Source organism: Phalacrocorax aristotelis, chromosome 1 (assembly GCF_949628215.1).
Source record: "Phalacrocorax aristotelis chromosome 1, bGulAri2.1, whole genome shotgun sequence".
Classification (NCBI taxonomy): Eukaryota; Metazoa; Chordata; class Aves; order Suliformes; family Phalacrocoracidae; genus Phalacrocorax; species Phalacrocorax aristotelis.
The window spans coordinates 736,491-750,473 of record NC_134276.1 but is presented as its reverse complement, the minus strand read 5'-3'; the positions used below and the strand labels follow the sequence as shown (position 1 = coordinate 750,473).

Here is a 13,983-nt window from a genome sequence, read left to right as displayed (position 1 = left end):
AGCTCTTAAGAGAGGAAAAAAAAATATCTTGAGCTATAAAGTGGACGGTATAAAGAGCTCCAGCGCAAGGTTCGCAGGCGGGCAGTGAGTAAAGCAAGAGGTAGCAAACCTGGGTGGTGGGACCCTGCGAGGGAAACGGTGATTAACCTTGGGGATGTGGAAGCAGCAAAGTTGCCTGAATTATTCCTGCTTGTTCCTTCTTCCACTGGAAATACGCCCCTGCGGTGATCCGTCAGTACCTGAGCTGTTGATGAGCTGCAGGAGGTCCTAATTTCCTAGTCGTATGGCTTTTATAGCAGTGATTTGCTGGTTCTTCGATTCCCGAAGGAGCTCTCCTTCTACTCCATCTCTTAGCTTTCCTCTCTGTCCACCTTTTTAACCATTTTTACATTTATTTCTTACGAATATAAGAAATCCTGAACAATCCTGAACACCTTATCTCCTGCAAAAGAAGGAACATCTTGTATGGAAATTACAGCTGGTGGATTAAATATCACCAGTCCGGTTGTCTGAGCCTTCTTCCATGCGTAACGCTCTGCCCACGGTAGCGAGCGTGCAGAGATCCCCGCGTGTGCCTCCGTCGCCTCTCCGAAGGCGACCCTCTGGCCCCGGCTCAGCGTGTAGGTGTGGGGCAGAGGTAGTGCAGGCTTCGTGCAGAGACAACTGGCTGAGCTCTCTGGCCTCCGTTACCTGACAGGTAAGGCTACGTGGCCAGAAGGATCATTACGATCTGTAAAAGCTGTTAATTAGCTGGTGACAGTGCACTGAAGGAGGCAGTCGGATTCGTTTCTCCAAACCAAGATGAATTTGCAATTAGAGAAAAGTATTTTTCAAGCTGAGCATCTCTCTGATCAGTGAGCTAATTATCAAACAGACTAAACAGATGATACCACTTTCGGACCAGAGCCGTAATTTCACGTGTGGACTGATGACGGAAGCCTGTGCCTACCCAATTAATATCATAGTTACCATACACGTGGCACGTGTCCCAGCCGCTCAGCCCTGCGGGAAGGTGCAAGGCGTTCCTGCACCTTGCTCCAGCAGCTGCACCGGCGCGACGGTGCTGGAAGAGGAGCAGAGCTGAGCTCCGGGAGCGGAGCTCGCCTCGCCAGCTTTAGGTGCCTACATCTGAACTGGTCACCGGAGGCTCCTTTTTTAGCCCGTGTAGGGAAATAGTACTACCAAGGCATGAAGCATCTGAGCGATTTGGGTGTCTGCATTAGGATGAAATGAATCATGCCCTGCGAGTACCGACTTCTTCACGTTTACTATAAAGGGAGCCTGGGTGGTAGCTCCGATGTCAGGTTGGGTAGGATGAATCATGCAGCCAGTTTCTGCTTCAAGCAAGATGATCAGATAAGGTGTTCAGAAAGCACCTCTATCAGGAACATCAGGTGTAATTTTTTCATGGGCTGGGCGTTAATCTAGCATGTTAAGCAATAGCACCAGCTTAGTGCTTCTGCATTAAACCCGAGTACTTACAGCACAAGGTGGGGTGGCTGCAGCGGCCCGAGCAAGCGGCCCGGCGAGAGGAGGCGTGTGGTGCGTCGCCCTGGCCGTGGGTGGCAGCTTTGTCGCGGTGCCTCCTCGCTGATTTGACGTGGAGTCTCTTTCCAGCTGCCTTCAGGGTTCTCCCCTTTCTCTCGTTACAGCTCCCGCCTTGCCCAGCACAGTTCGCCAGCGCCTGGTGGACCCACAGCACGCCCACGGATCTCAGAGGTTGGTAGAGAGTTATGTGCAAGGCCAGAATGAGTCGGGCCAACCTGCCCATTACCGGGCAGGCAGAGTCTCTCTCCGTCGAATGCACAGCCTCTCCTCTGGACAGTCTTTCAGTTGCGACCTTCCCGGCACCAGCCCGCCATCTGCCGCCACCACCGCCTCTTCCACCTCTTGCTCCTCATCCACCATCTCTGCATCTGCTCCTGCTTGCCATGTCCACCCTATCTGTTACCATCACACCACCTCCTCTTATTTCCTTCAGATGGACTCCATCCCTGATCTGCCCCCTCCTGATGTCACCTCTGGAGTTCGCTGTCGCACTGAGAGCTTTGGGTATATTGCTGTTTCTTTTCTAGCTCCCTCTTGCCTGCTGCGCCTCGAGCTGCTGCTTGCTCGGGTGCTCTTTCTCCTACAGTCCTTGTGCCCTTTCCTTTTCGGCCTTTGTTTCATTATTTATCCACATGTTTGTTTCTCCAACGGCTCTCCCGTGCCAGTGGACCCTCTAAGGAGTGCTCCGTGGTCCATTCCCATATCTGCGAACTCAGAGGGTGCATAACCCAAGGAGGTGCTGTTGTTTAACCGTAGCTAAGCAAATGAGAATTCCTGGGCGCTCAGTTGTCGCTGAATAAGTCAGTCTTTCGCTTGGGTGGCGCACCTGGGAGAACAAAGGTAACACAACTAACCAAACAAACGCTGACCTTATTTGAAGCCTTGACTTACCTGGGGTCTTCACAAGCGAATTGCAAAGGCAACACGATGGGTAGATACTGTGGGGTAGTAGTTGGTGCTGCCAGAGGGTTTTGAAAATGGTGCTTTAAGAGGTGGCAAAAAGCAGCATTCGGGAATTTCATGTCTCAGAGTGACTCTGTGCCTCCGTTCTGGCAGGGGATGAGGCAGGTTGTGTTTTGGCTAAGGAACGTCTGAATAACGAGGGAGTTGGAGCTTCTTAGTGCTGGATCGGTGGCTTTAACTTGGCCCCTTTCAGTGGTAACCGCCGGCAGGCGATGGCTCTGCGGAGATGCGTGCGCGATAGGACCCAAGGGACTGGTTGTCCCCCACATCCCTAAATCCCTGACCTCTCCTGATTCACCGCGCTGGTGTTAGAGGGCCGAAGGACTGGCTTGGGCCATAGATGCGGGAATCCCATCTGGTTGAACTGCGAGGGGGCCTCCAGCAGATCGCGTGCCTTGGGCAGCCGCGGGTGGCTTTCCTCCGAACGAGGCCCCCGGGCAGCAGCCGGCGGAGGCCCTCGCCCCACGCTCACGGATGCACCCGGCTCCAGGGCGCTGTTGGAGCCTGCGTCCGCTCAGAGGCTTGGTTTAGCCCCTCGGCTAAGGTGCGAGCGGGGTGCGTGGCTTGCGCGGTCTCTAGTTCAGGGGCGTTGCAGGCGCTCGGTGCCGAGGGGTCGGCGCTGAAGCAGCCGGTGGAAGGGCTGCGATGGGCCGTCAGGGAGCCGCGTCCTCCCGCCCTGCTGGGGAGCTGCCTGTGACCGTGGCCGAGTCACTTCAGCTCTCTGTTCTGCGCTTTCTCCTTGGTAAAATCAAAAATAGTCTCCTTATCCTCAGCGTCAGGGAACAGACTTCTGGGAAAAGGCTGGAAGTCTCTCAGAGAGGAAGCCATGAGGGGCAACGTCCTTTCATGTTTATTTATCCAGGCAGGACAACACTCCAGGTCGCCACATCTTCATTCGTCCCGGCACGTTGTACCATTATTCCTATATCTGTAGGTACCTCTGCCCTCGGGCCTCGGCTCTCCCCTGACGTCGTTTACGCAGCCTCTGTTTCGGATGCCTCCCCCCCCTCGCTAACGCGTGTGTGTCGGAGCCGCTGCCGGCGGGACCAGCGCACCCCCGCGCCCGGGCTGCGGAGGCAGCGCCTGTAACGCCCCGCGCAGATGATGGATTCTGGAGCATCGGAGGAGGAGGGGGGAAGTTGCCGCACCTGCTCCACAACAGACAATTAAAGAGCAACTTCTTGGTTAATTTAGTAATATTTGTTTTGGGGTTACGAGAAGCAGCATAATTAAAATGTAGATTAATTCCTGCCGATTTGAGTTCGGTTGCAGCTGTCCCAGTTTGACTGATAAAAGCTGGGGATGCTTCTGGTAACATCACACAGTCCCTGTTTACCATCGACCTTCCTGCCTCTGTAGAAAGGAGGGCTTGTCCTGCGAGCTCGAAGGCTGGTACTGTCTAAAATAGCTGCATAAAGAGGATTTTTCTTTTCCTCGGCTGAAGCCTGTGATGCACTTAATTGCTGACCAGGTTAAAGTCTCGATCCTGCAGGCTCCCCTGCGAGTGGCAGAGGGAAAGGTGGTGTGGCCTTGGCATCCCAGTTAGAAAAGGCAATGCTGCTGGGAGGTCGTTGGGAGAGAATAACTGAGGTCGTCTTATTCCCCCCGTGCACCTAGTAGCTTGTCAGAGCCGAACTGGTCACCGTTCGGTGAGGGTAGGGCTGCTTCCTCCCTGTTCCCATAGCAAGGACCACCTGTTGATGCAGGATAACTGATTTAGCAACGGAGTTTTTCAGGGTAAGAACTTCTCCCCTAAGATTTGCTTCAGCTACACAATAGCAGACGACTCCAAAATCCATGCTCATCCATTCTCTGTTCATTTCAGAAAACAGAAATGAAGAACTGGGTGCCCGAATGCGTTCTTATTTTGTTGCTTTTAATTCCTTGTCAGGCTGCATCGTTAGCAGATCCTGCTTAGACGGATCTCTAAAAATACCGCCACGAAGGCATGCCACAGCACAAGCCAATGTATTGCTCTTTCTTTTTTATGTAACCAGTCTCGGAGGCCTTTACATACATCCCTCGAGCTCCGCAGCCTCCCAAAGAGGCAAGCAGAACAGATGGGGAAGCTGAGGCTGAGAAAGCCCTGCCAGGGAGCCATTGCCAAGGACGAAAATGGAACCCAAAAAAAAGCCTGGCTCCCTCGGTAGGAGGGGAGTGCTACCTTGAGCGCGTTGGGCTGCTGGATCGCTTTAGCCTCTCTCGTATCCAGCAGACGCCAACGTTGGCGAGACCTCGCCAAAGAAATCGTCTCAAACAAGCCGTTCCCCCGGAGGAAGGCTCGGGGGTCGCTTTTCTCCGTGCAAGCTGTAGACGGTGCTAAAGTCTGCTGGGGGTTAACCTGGTAGGGACCTTCTCTCTGGGCAAGGCCAGCGCGTGGCCGGTGAATCGCTTTCATGAACTCCTCACTGTTTGCTTCTCTTTTGCAATTGGCTTCAGAGGATCCGGTGCAAATAAGGTCAGAGCTGTTCTGATTTCGAAGGCTGATGTGTGTTTTTTAATGTTAATGAAGGGGACTGGGTGTCCCCGGGGCGGGGGAGAGGGGTTGGAGGGTGCTGTGTTCACAGAGGTTTCTGCTGCCAGTGCCTGCTTCAAGTGGTACCCGTGGATAAACCTGACGGAGATGGGAGCGTAGGACCGAATCCCCACGCTGGTGGCCCTTTTCCAGCGGGGAAGGGAGGAGGCAGCCAAAGCAAAAGGAGAGTGGTAGTAATCCAGTGAAAAGAGTAATTCACAGCTCTTACAGGAGAGATTACGGTTGGGTTTGCGTTGTAGAGGCTGTGTCTAAGCCCCCGACCGTGCCGCACTGAGCCCAGCAGAATAACAAGCCATACAGCACGTTTGGTTCTGCCTGGGGGGAAGCCTTTGCTGCCCTGGTGCCATGTGCCAGCCAGGTATATAACGTCTAGTCTTGCAGCTACGGGTGCTCTCGGTAAAGGGCAGGGAGTGCTCGAGGCAGCAAGGTCTGTGTGAGGCCGGTAGACCAAGCCTTGCCTCAGTGTCAAACGCCCTTGAGCCGCTCCTAAGCTTTCCTACAGCCGGTGCGCTGGGCTGTGCGGACAGCAGGAGCCCACCAGGAGAGATCATTCAACGGGGTGCAGAGTGAGGAAAAACGAAGTTATTCTGTATCATCCTCCCTCACTCTCCTCTTCCTCCACCACTACCAGTGTTTCTTTACTCCATGCTTTGCTCTCTGCTTCTTTTGTTTGCCAAGTCAGCCCATTCCCATTTTCTCACCCTCTCGTTCACCGCGGTTGGTTCGGATTCTTGGAGCGGCACGGTAGGGAGCGCAGGTGAAAGCAGCGCACGTAGCTCCACACAGTCAGCTTCGGGCTTCGTAGGTTTTAAGTGTGCCCAGCTACCTCGAAAAAGCGCTGAACCCCACGGCGGTGCGGCTGGGATCGAGAAACACGCTGCCTTAAGTGAGGGTCCCAGGTATTTTCATGTTCAGTCGGTGGTCTGAGGTTTTCAGGAGGGATGAACGTTTGGGAGCTCCTGCTGCTCTGCAGAAGCGCTTTCTCTGAAGGCACCTTCCCGTGATACCATCGAGGCTGGCTGTGCCCTGGGCCAGCGTCTCCGCTTAAAAATGTGCTGTACCAATTCAGGGGCATAAACCTCGTGAAAATGAGCAGGGCTCAGGCCAGCCCTTTTCGTCTGAGCCTCATCCAAGACGACCAGCAACATCCGGGCAATGTTCTTTCCTCCCCTCTCGTCCCAGCCCTGGGCTGGGGAGCATCTCCTCCTCCTCACTCTCTGGCAAAGCCAGCTGCATCCAGGGAGTCGCGTCCCTGTGGACGCACGCTTCCCATGTTGTGCGCTTTCCTGTGGGAGCTGCCAGAAAGGATCATTTTGGGCTCTAGAAAGTCCCAGCAAAAGTTTCCAGCTGCGGATGTTCGGTTCTAAAAACCAGCCCCTGCCCTTGGGTGCCACAGCGGGGACCCAGGACCCGTGCGCCCGAACGCCCTGGTCCGTCGACTGTCGGGGTGCGATAGCGGCGCAGCCGGCCCCTTGGGCCGTCCCCTGCCGCTGCCCGGCGTGGCGAAGCGCTCCGGCACGTCACGCCTGCATCTCGCCTGCCGTGGGTCGAAGCGCAGCTTCGCCGAGCAGCGTGGGGGCCACCGCCGCTCAGCGTCTTCTCCGCTGCCCACCGCTGATGCACCTCTTGGCGTGCAGGTGTCAGCAGTCACGGTGTCTTGCCTCAGCCCTTCGGGAATATATTCCTGAGTTACGGCTGGGTAAATTATTAATAAAACGGATTAGCCTAGCACCCTTGGGGTATTTGAAAAGTGTGTGCTTGTAGGCTGTTTCCCCTCATCAGCTCCTTCAGTCCCACTCCGGACGGCAAGCCAGCAAGCCCAGGGAGAAAAAAACGTGATCCAACAAAGGTTGGATCGAGTGCAGCACCCGGCAATGGTGCCGGCCGGCCGCCCGCCCCGGGGCAGGGCATCACCAGGGAAGAGCAGCGACAGCCACGCCTGCAGTGGGGAGGTGGACCCCCCCCAAACCGACCCCTTGATGGGCAGGGACCCTCCGTTGCCACGAGAGCGGTGCCAGGAGGAGGCGCGGAGGCTTCGGCGAGCTCCGAGGGCCTGCTCCGAGCCGCTTGCGCCGGCGTCGGCCAGAGGCAGCGTTTCGCCTCCGTCTCCCCGGGGTGCAGGACCAGCTGTCCAAGGATCAGGTTCCCAGCGTCTGCGCTCAGGGGAAGAAAATCCTCCTGGAGCAGAGGATGTTTCTGCATCTGCTGTCGTCACTTTCTCTGCACGCTGCCATAGCCACGGGTTTGCTTTTGTCTCGTCTGGATTTAAAAACTGTGCGGGACCTTGTGAGAGAGGGGGAGAGGCTCGCCGGACGGCCCCTGAGCTAGTGGGCAGTTGCAGGTCTCAGCAGGGAGAAAACTCACTTTCACGAATAAGGCATTTTTTAAGTTGCCTCAGTTTAAAAAATTTTTTGCTCTATTTACTATTTTCTTGGGGGTTTTTTTAAAGGATTTCTTTTCACTGACCCCCACCCAGATACCTTTGTGATGACGGCAGCCAGCAGAGAGGTTGGGTTGATTTTTTTTTTTACCAGAAAATAATATTCCTCGGTGGAGTTACAATGTTGAATTTCAAGCAAGCCGGCCTTACTGTGTAAACCTGCTTTACTGGCCACGGCGCGCTGCGTCGCGCGGTGCTCGGCCTCTCCATCGGGTGAGCCTCAGCAGCAGCTGCTCTGCTCTGGCACCGTGGTCCCGACGGAGGTCACTCGGTGGCCACCGGCCGAGCTCAGCCGAGCCCCGTTCCCAGGCAAAGCTCCTGAGCCAAGGCGGCGACCCCGGGGAAGCAGTGGTCCGACCCCGCCACGGCGGCGCGCCGGCCTGATGGGATCGGCCGGCATGCGTCCGGGCGGGCGCTGCCTGGAGGTGATCCTGTCTGCCCGGAGTCCTGGCTCAGATCAGCGGCGTTTCCGGGCCAAGGCTTTGCCCTGCCGCCTTGCCGAGCTCCCTCACCCGTACGGTGAGGCTGAGCAGAGTCTGCACGGAGCCTTTTACCCTGAACTCGGCTCTGCCCGTCCCGGGCAGCCCGCAGGCTGTTCAGTTCCTGTTCTCCCCTGCCTGCTGCTAACCTTGAGGATGCGGCGCTCCGTCGCTCGGACGTCAGATGGGCTCGGCTGTGGGCGCGCGGAAGGCAAGGACTATTCCAGCAATGCCTGGGGCTATTTTCTTCTTGTTAAAATAAGAGATGAGACAGGCTCTGACAGCGGGTCTTGGGCCGCTCAGGAGATGCGGCTTCCGCAGCAGCCTCGCTGCCTCTCCTCGGTGTGCCGGGACCAAGCGCCGGCCGGGAGGACGCACCGGCTGCTGCCTCCCCTTGCCCCTGTCCGTCTGTAGGGCTGGTGCCAAACCACATGGCCGAAGTCTGCCTTGTTTTCCTGGAAAGGGGGGACTTTCCAGGTATTTCTGGAGGAAATAAACCTCTGAAAGCACGTGTTGAGTGCCGGCTCACCCTCGCAGCGTCTCTCGACAGCAGCTCAGCATGTGCACACGATGGCTTCTGCCCCCTTTCTGGAGAGAGGCGATGCAACGAGCGGCCTGGCGGAAATTCCCCAGCAGAAATTTCCCCTTTGCAGGCGTATTAAGCACCGATGTGGACAAGAAATGTTCGGGAAGAGCGTGAGACTGCTAACTTTCTTAAAGGAAAGGAGTCGAGGAGTTGTGATGGCGGTTATGTCTGCCTTCTGCATTTACTAGCAGCAGCCTGAGGTCTCGAGCCCCCCCCAGGTTGTGCAGGTGCCACTGGTGTCCACCTTTTCGAAGATGGCTCTGAAATACTCCCGTGCTCAGCCCCGTCAAGTTTTCTTGATGCTGCTGTTCCCGAAGCTGCCTGCCCACGGTCCAGCCCCAGTTATCCCAGCGAAAGCCGCGGGCCTCGAGCCGTGACGGTGACCTTCCGCGGAGCCACGGTATCTGCTGGGGCATCGGGAGCTCCTGTGGCCCCGTACGGTGCGCTTCATCACAGTTGTCTCACTTGGACGGCCTCCAAGATGCTCACTCAGAATAGCTGGGGATTTCACACCATCCGAATTGTTCAGTTCCTGTTCTCCCCTGCCTGCTGCTAACCTTGAGGATGCGGCGCTCCGTCGCTCGGACGTCAGATGGGCTCGGCTGTGGGCGCGCGGAAGGCAAGGACTATTCCAGCAATGCCTGGGGCTATTTTCTTCTTGTTAAAATAAGAGATGAGACAGGCTCTGACAGCGGGTCTTGGGCCGTATCCTAACTGTCAGCGAGGCTTTTAATACCCCTTTCCTCTGTATATTCCTATGGAGCTGTTAAACGAGGGCCCAAGTATATTCAGTGGGTTTTGTTAAAAAATGCCCGTTTCCATTACGGAGGGCAGCGACCTGAGGAGAATCTTTCCTGCCTTTTACAAGCACCTTGGAATCATAGAATGGTCTCAGGTACAGGCGTATTGGGTGACTTGGTGGTCTGCTGCTGCAGCCAATCTTCCTCAGCACCTACCCGATAGCTGGACGTCTCCTTGCGTGCCAGCTCTGTAGGGAGGGCGTCTTCTCTCGCCTCCCTCTTGTGCTGCCTCCAGGCTCCGATGTTACTGATGCTGGTATCGTAGAAGAGGAGCTTGGGGCTCCTCACGTGCTGTGCTGAGCGCGCAGGGCAGAGCGGGGCACAGCGACCCACGTCCTGGGGCTCGGCTGCATGGGGGGTCTGCGGCGGGAGCAGGGGGGCGGCAGGGCCCCAGGAGCTGGTGAGCACCTCCTGTCTCTTCTCACACCCTTTCGCTTTTCCTCCTCTTGGCCCCGTTTCCCTCCATCCGCCTTTCCCACTCTGTACTTCTTGCCTGCAGCTGCTGCAGACCCTGAGTAAGAGGCAAGCGCCGGGTCCCCTCGCAGCCCCCGTCCCTCCCCGTCCATGCCTGCCCTGTCGGGTGGGAGGGACGGCCGTGCGGCGCCCGAGTCTCGAGGCCAGCGTTAAAGCAGGTGGTAGCCAGAGCAGTGCAGCTCTTTGGCTGCACGGGCACGCCGACAGGATTCGGCAGGGGCCGCGGGGATGTCAGGCTGGGATGTGGCAGCGTTGCACCCGTACGGGTGATCCCGGCTGGAAGGACTAAGCCTTTCCATTTCTCCCTTCCTCCTACCTCCCACTCTCCGCTTCAGAAAGGATCTGGGAGCTGCTCAGGCTGGCGCAACAACGCTCTAACGCCTTTTGCAGTCACAAGTAGGCACCAGGCCGGGGGCACAAACCGCTGTGCAGCAGAGGGGCCGCAGGCTGCGGCCACGGACACCCACGTTGCGGGAGCGTGCTCGGGCATGGCTTCGCGCGGGAAAGCCGAACCTCTAATTCCTCCCTCCGGGATTAGAGGTTTGCACCAGCTGACCGAGGAAAAGGGGGCAGCGGTGGGTCCGGTGCGCTCCGTCCCAGGGCGCGGAGGGGCGAGGCGGGCGTGCGCACACGCGGATGCAAGCTGAGCAAGTGCAGAGGGGGCCTCTGATGAAGGTGTCCCCGGTCCTGTGGCTGGAAGGGCATCGGCTCCCACAGCTGCCGCGGTTCTGCGGGTGCCAGGGCACGCTGTGCAATGCTGTGAGCTCCCTGGCCCGGCTCTCACTGGGACCCATGGGAAAGAAGGGGCTGGCAGCGTGGTTTATCTGGGAGTGGGAGGGAGCCGCTGGCTCTGAGCAGAGCCCGGCGGTGGCCGGCCAGCCCTGCTGCGCCTGGTCGAGGGCCCCTGATGGCCACTGGAGCCGCGGCCGGTGCCTTTGGACCCACGAGCTCAGGGCTGAGCGCTTGCCGCTGCCTCCTGGATCGGGGCCTCGATCCCTCTGGTTCTGCCTCCATGTACAGTGCTTCCTTCCAGCTCCCCGCGGCGCTGAACCGAGCGGCTCATGCTGTGGGTCAGTGCTGGCAGTGAGCTCTCCTGCAGCCCGTGCTGGGGAGGGGGGCTGCGCTTGCAGGGGGCAGGCAGCGAGGGGGCTCGCCTTGCCCCGCGTGCTGGGTACCTGGCACCAGGTTGGGCGAGCCCCGCCCCCGTCCCCAGGGCTGCCCACCGCAGTCGTCCCGCTGGCACTCGTACGGAGGAGCAGAACCCGCAGGCGAGGGCGGGAGCAGGGCGGGCGTCTGCCCTGCTCCCGCTCCCCGGGGGGCTCGCCGCAAGCCGCTGCTGTGGGACGGGGCTGCCTTGAGGGGGTTCCCCTGCCCTGCCCACCCCACCGGCCCCACTCAGCTGCTGCATCCGTGTGTGCGCACGGGCTCGGGCGCGCGTCCCCGGGCCGCCGACCCAGCGGCGCTAACGGCCTTTCTCTCCCCTCCGCCCTCTCCACCCCAGAGACTTAACTCGCTGCGACTCCGACTCTTCCATCCCGCACCTGAGCGACCACCAGCGTATCCCCAGCTCTGCGCCCAAGCTGCTGGCTGCCCGGCCCAACCTGCTGACCAAGTCCATCGAGGAGGCTGCCCCCGGCCACCCTGCCGTCGGGGCGCCCACCCCCAACGGCGGCAGCAGGCACGCCGAAGCCTCCGCCCTGGGGGCTTTGCCAGAGCGGCTGTCCGAGAGCCCCATGGTGATGAAGAAGATGATGATGGTGAACCACGGCATGGAGAAGTCCTCCAGCCTGGGGGAGATCAGCCACCCGACAGCCGGCAAGCACAGCCACTCGGATTCCTCCCGGTCCCACAGCCCCAGCTCCACCGACCCCGACACCCCCTCCCCCATCTCTGACTGCCGGCCCAGCAGCTCCAAGAGCACCCGCATCCCGCAGCTGGCTGCCAAGAAGAGCCCGGGGGACGAGGACAGCAGCTTGACAGGCGATGAGGTTGACCTCGGCCAGAGCAAGAAAAAGTTCCCCCTAAAGATCTTCAAGAAGCCCAAGAAGTAGAGAGAGGAGGGGGAGAAGAGGAAACCCAGCCAGGAGCGCGACCCACGGGGACCGGGGGGGCGGCCGTGCATCGGGAACGCAGCGCACCCGCCTGTCCCAGACCCCGCGGGCTCGGGTGCTGGCCAGCACCCCCTGCCCTCCCCTCCGCACCCTCCGTTTCTGAGTCACCTCACCTAACACCGGCAGCGGGAGGAGCTATTTAAACTTATTTATTTCCTGATCTCTCAGAAAAAGAAAAAAAAAAGACGACGACTGCTCCCCCTGAAGAGAACAGCCGCCCTTTCTCCCCTCCCGACTGCTGCAGTCCCTGGCTTTGCTGCGCATGGCTTCCAGTTACTCCTGCCTCTGCTCAGCCACACGGCATTTGGGTTTGGTTTCAATGTGGTTTTATTTTTTTATTTTATTTTTTATTGTTGTTATTAATTTTTTTTGTTTTCCCCGGTTCTTCTGCCTCTCCCAACTTTTGCACAGGCTGTATGGGAGGTCGGGGTGGTGGGAGCCCGCGGGGGAGCGTGCGGAGCAGGGCCGGCTCTCTCGCCTCTCGGGGTGACTCGGGTGTGAGCGCTCGGGCGAGCTGCCTGGCGGACGTCGCAGCGGCTTTCTCCTCATTTCTATGAGTCACTTTTCCACACCCCGGCCCCCATCGCTACGACGGTTGGGAGGGGGAATCCCTGTCTGTGCGCTCTTGATAAGCAAGAGCGAGTAAAATGCCCTCGCAAGGGAGGGCTCGGCCCTTGCCGGTACTTGTGCATCCAGGAGCTCTGCCCGCAGCGCGCCCTTGACCCGCTTCCCCCACGTGCCGGAGGCGGCTGCAGCCCGCTGGGTGTCGGCGGTGGGACGGGGCTGCCCACCCAGCTGCTCGGCACGGCGCCGCCGGAGCAGGGCCGGGGGCTGGATGCGGTGCAGGGCTGGATGCTGGCGTGGTGGGATGCCAGCTCCTCCCAACCCAAACGTGCCCCAGCGGCTCGGTGGGGTGAGCAGGGGGGACCCCACTGATGGAGGAGCACCGAGGGAAGGGCAGTCCCCGAGGGGTGTTGGTGCAGAGTTGGGTCCGGCTGCCACGTCCACGCAAAGAGGAGGGGGCCCCAGGGTGCGGGGCCTGTCCCTTGTCCCCATGTCCTGGCTCGGCAGGGCCGGAGGGAGCCGGGCACGGTGCGGCTCTCCGTGGCCAGGGGCAGGCAGCCTGTGCGTGGGTGGTGGGAGCCTGAGAACATCCTCCCCTGTCCTGGCTCCATCCCCCTGAAGCAGGCGTGCCCTCGGGCTGGGTGCTGGGGGCTCTGCGCCCCCTCCGAGGGGCTGCAGGTGGGGTTGGCAGAGCCTCACCTGGGCACCCGCTGCCCTTAACAGCCATGCGGGCAGCATCCTCCTTGCCCTTGGGCCACGCTTGCTCCAGCCGGAGGCTGGGGTCTGCCTGGTTGTGCCACGGCCCGGGCCCCGCCGCTCCTCGGTGCCGGCACAACCTGCGGCAGGTCTCAGCCTGGCCCAAGCTGCTGCTGGGGCGCGGCGGCTCTCCCGTCCGGCCTCGGCAGGCTGCAGTTTGCATCCTGCTGCTCAGAGCCCTCGCCTCTGCGTGCTTCTCCCATCGCAGCCCGGGCAGCGACTCTGGGACGAGCCCTGCCCCATCCCGGGGTGCCCTTCCCCAGGGATGAGCCTGGCTCCATCCCAGGGCCGAGCCCTGCTCCCCCCGGCGCAGCTCCACAGCCCCTGCCCGCAGCACCCGGGCCCCCAGCCGCCCTCCCGGGTCCCTCGGGGCTGCTGCCTGGCATGACACGACCCGCCCCCAAGAGCCCTCTGCCAAGCCTGGGGTCCCTGCCCTGCCGCCCCCTCCGAACCAAGCCCCCCGTGCCACCATCCAGCACGTCCCCGGCACTGGGCTGCTGCCCGAGGCCACCCCGGCTGCTTCACCTGCTGAGGGCAGAGGAGGTCTGGCAGGGGAAGACAAGGAGGCAGGGCGGGATGCTGAGAGCCCCCGGAGCCTTGCTTTATGCCAGAGTAATATATATATGTATGTTGACAATACAGGAAGGGCTATAAAGGTGTTTTTTGTTTCGTAGGTGGTAGTTAGACAATTACACTGTTGCTTTGAGATAAGTGAAAAAATTCCTC

General features: G+C 59.5%; 1 protein-coding gene across 8 annotated transcripts in view; it reads left to right on the top strand.

Moving 5' to 3' along the window:
* Window positions 1-12,321, top strand: part of STIM1 (stromal interaction molecule 1) — a 100,794-nt gene extending 88,473 nt beyond the window's left edge. For 4 of the 8 annotated variants that reach the window (XM_075099661.1, XM_075099487.1, XM_075099572.1 and 1 more), the window contains 2 exons: window positions 1,653-1,719; window positions 11,328-12,321. In XM_075099661.1, coding sequence (XP_074955762.1) covers window positions 1,653-1,719; window positions 11,328-11,877 — 617 coding nt within the window. In that variant the 3' untranslated portion in view covers window positions 11,878-12,321. Of the gene's footprint in view, window positions 1-1,652; window positions 1,720-3,445; window positions 3,764-4,508; window positions 4,688-11,327 lie in introns of those variants that run through there. The other 4 variants (XM_075099746.1, XM_075099912.1, XM_075100004.1 and 1 more) reach the window with 4 other exon arrangements.
* The last annotated feature ends 1,662 nt before the right edge of the window (window positions 12,322-13,983 follow it).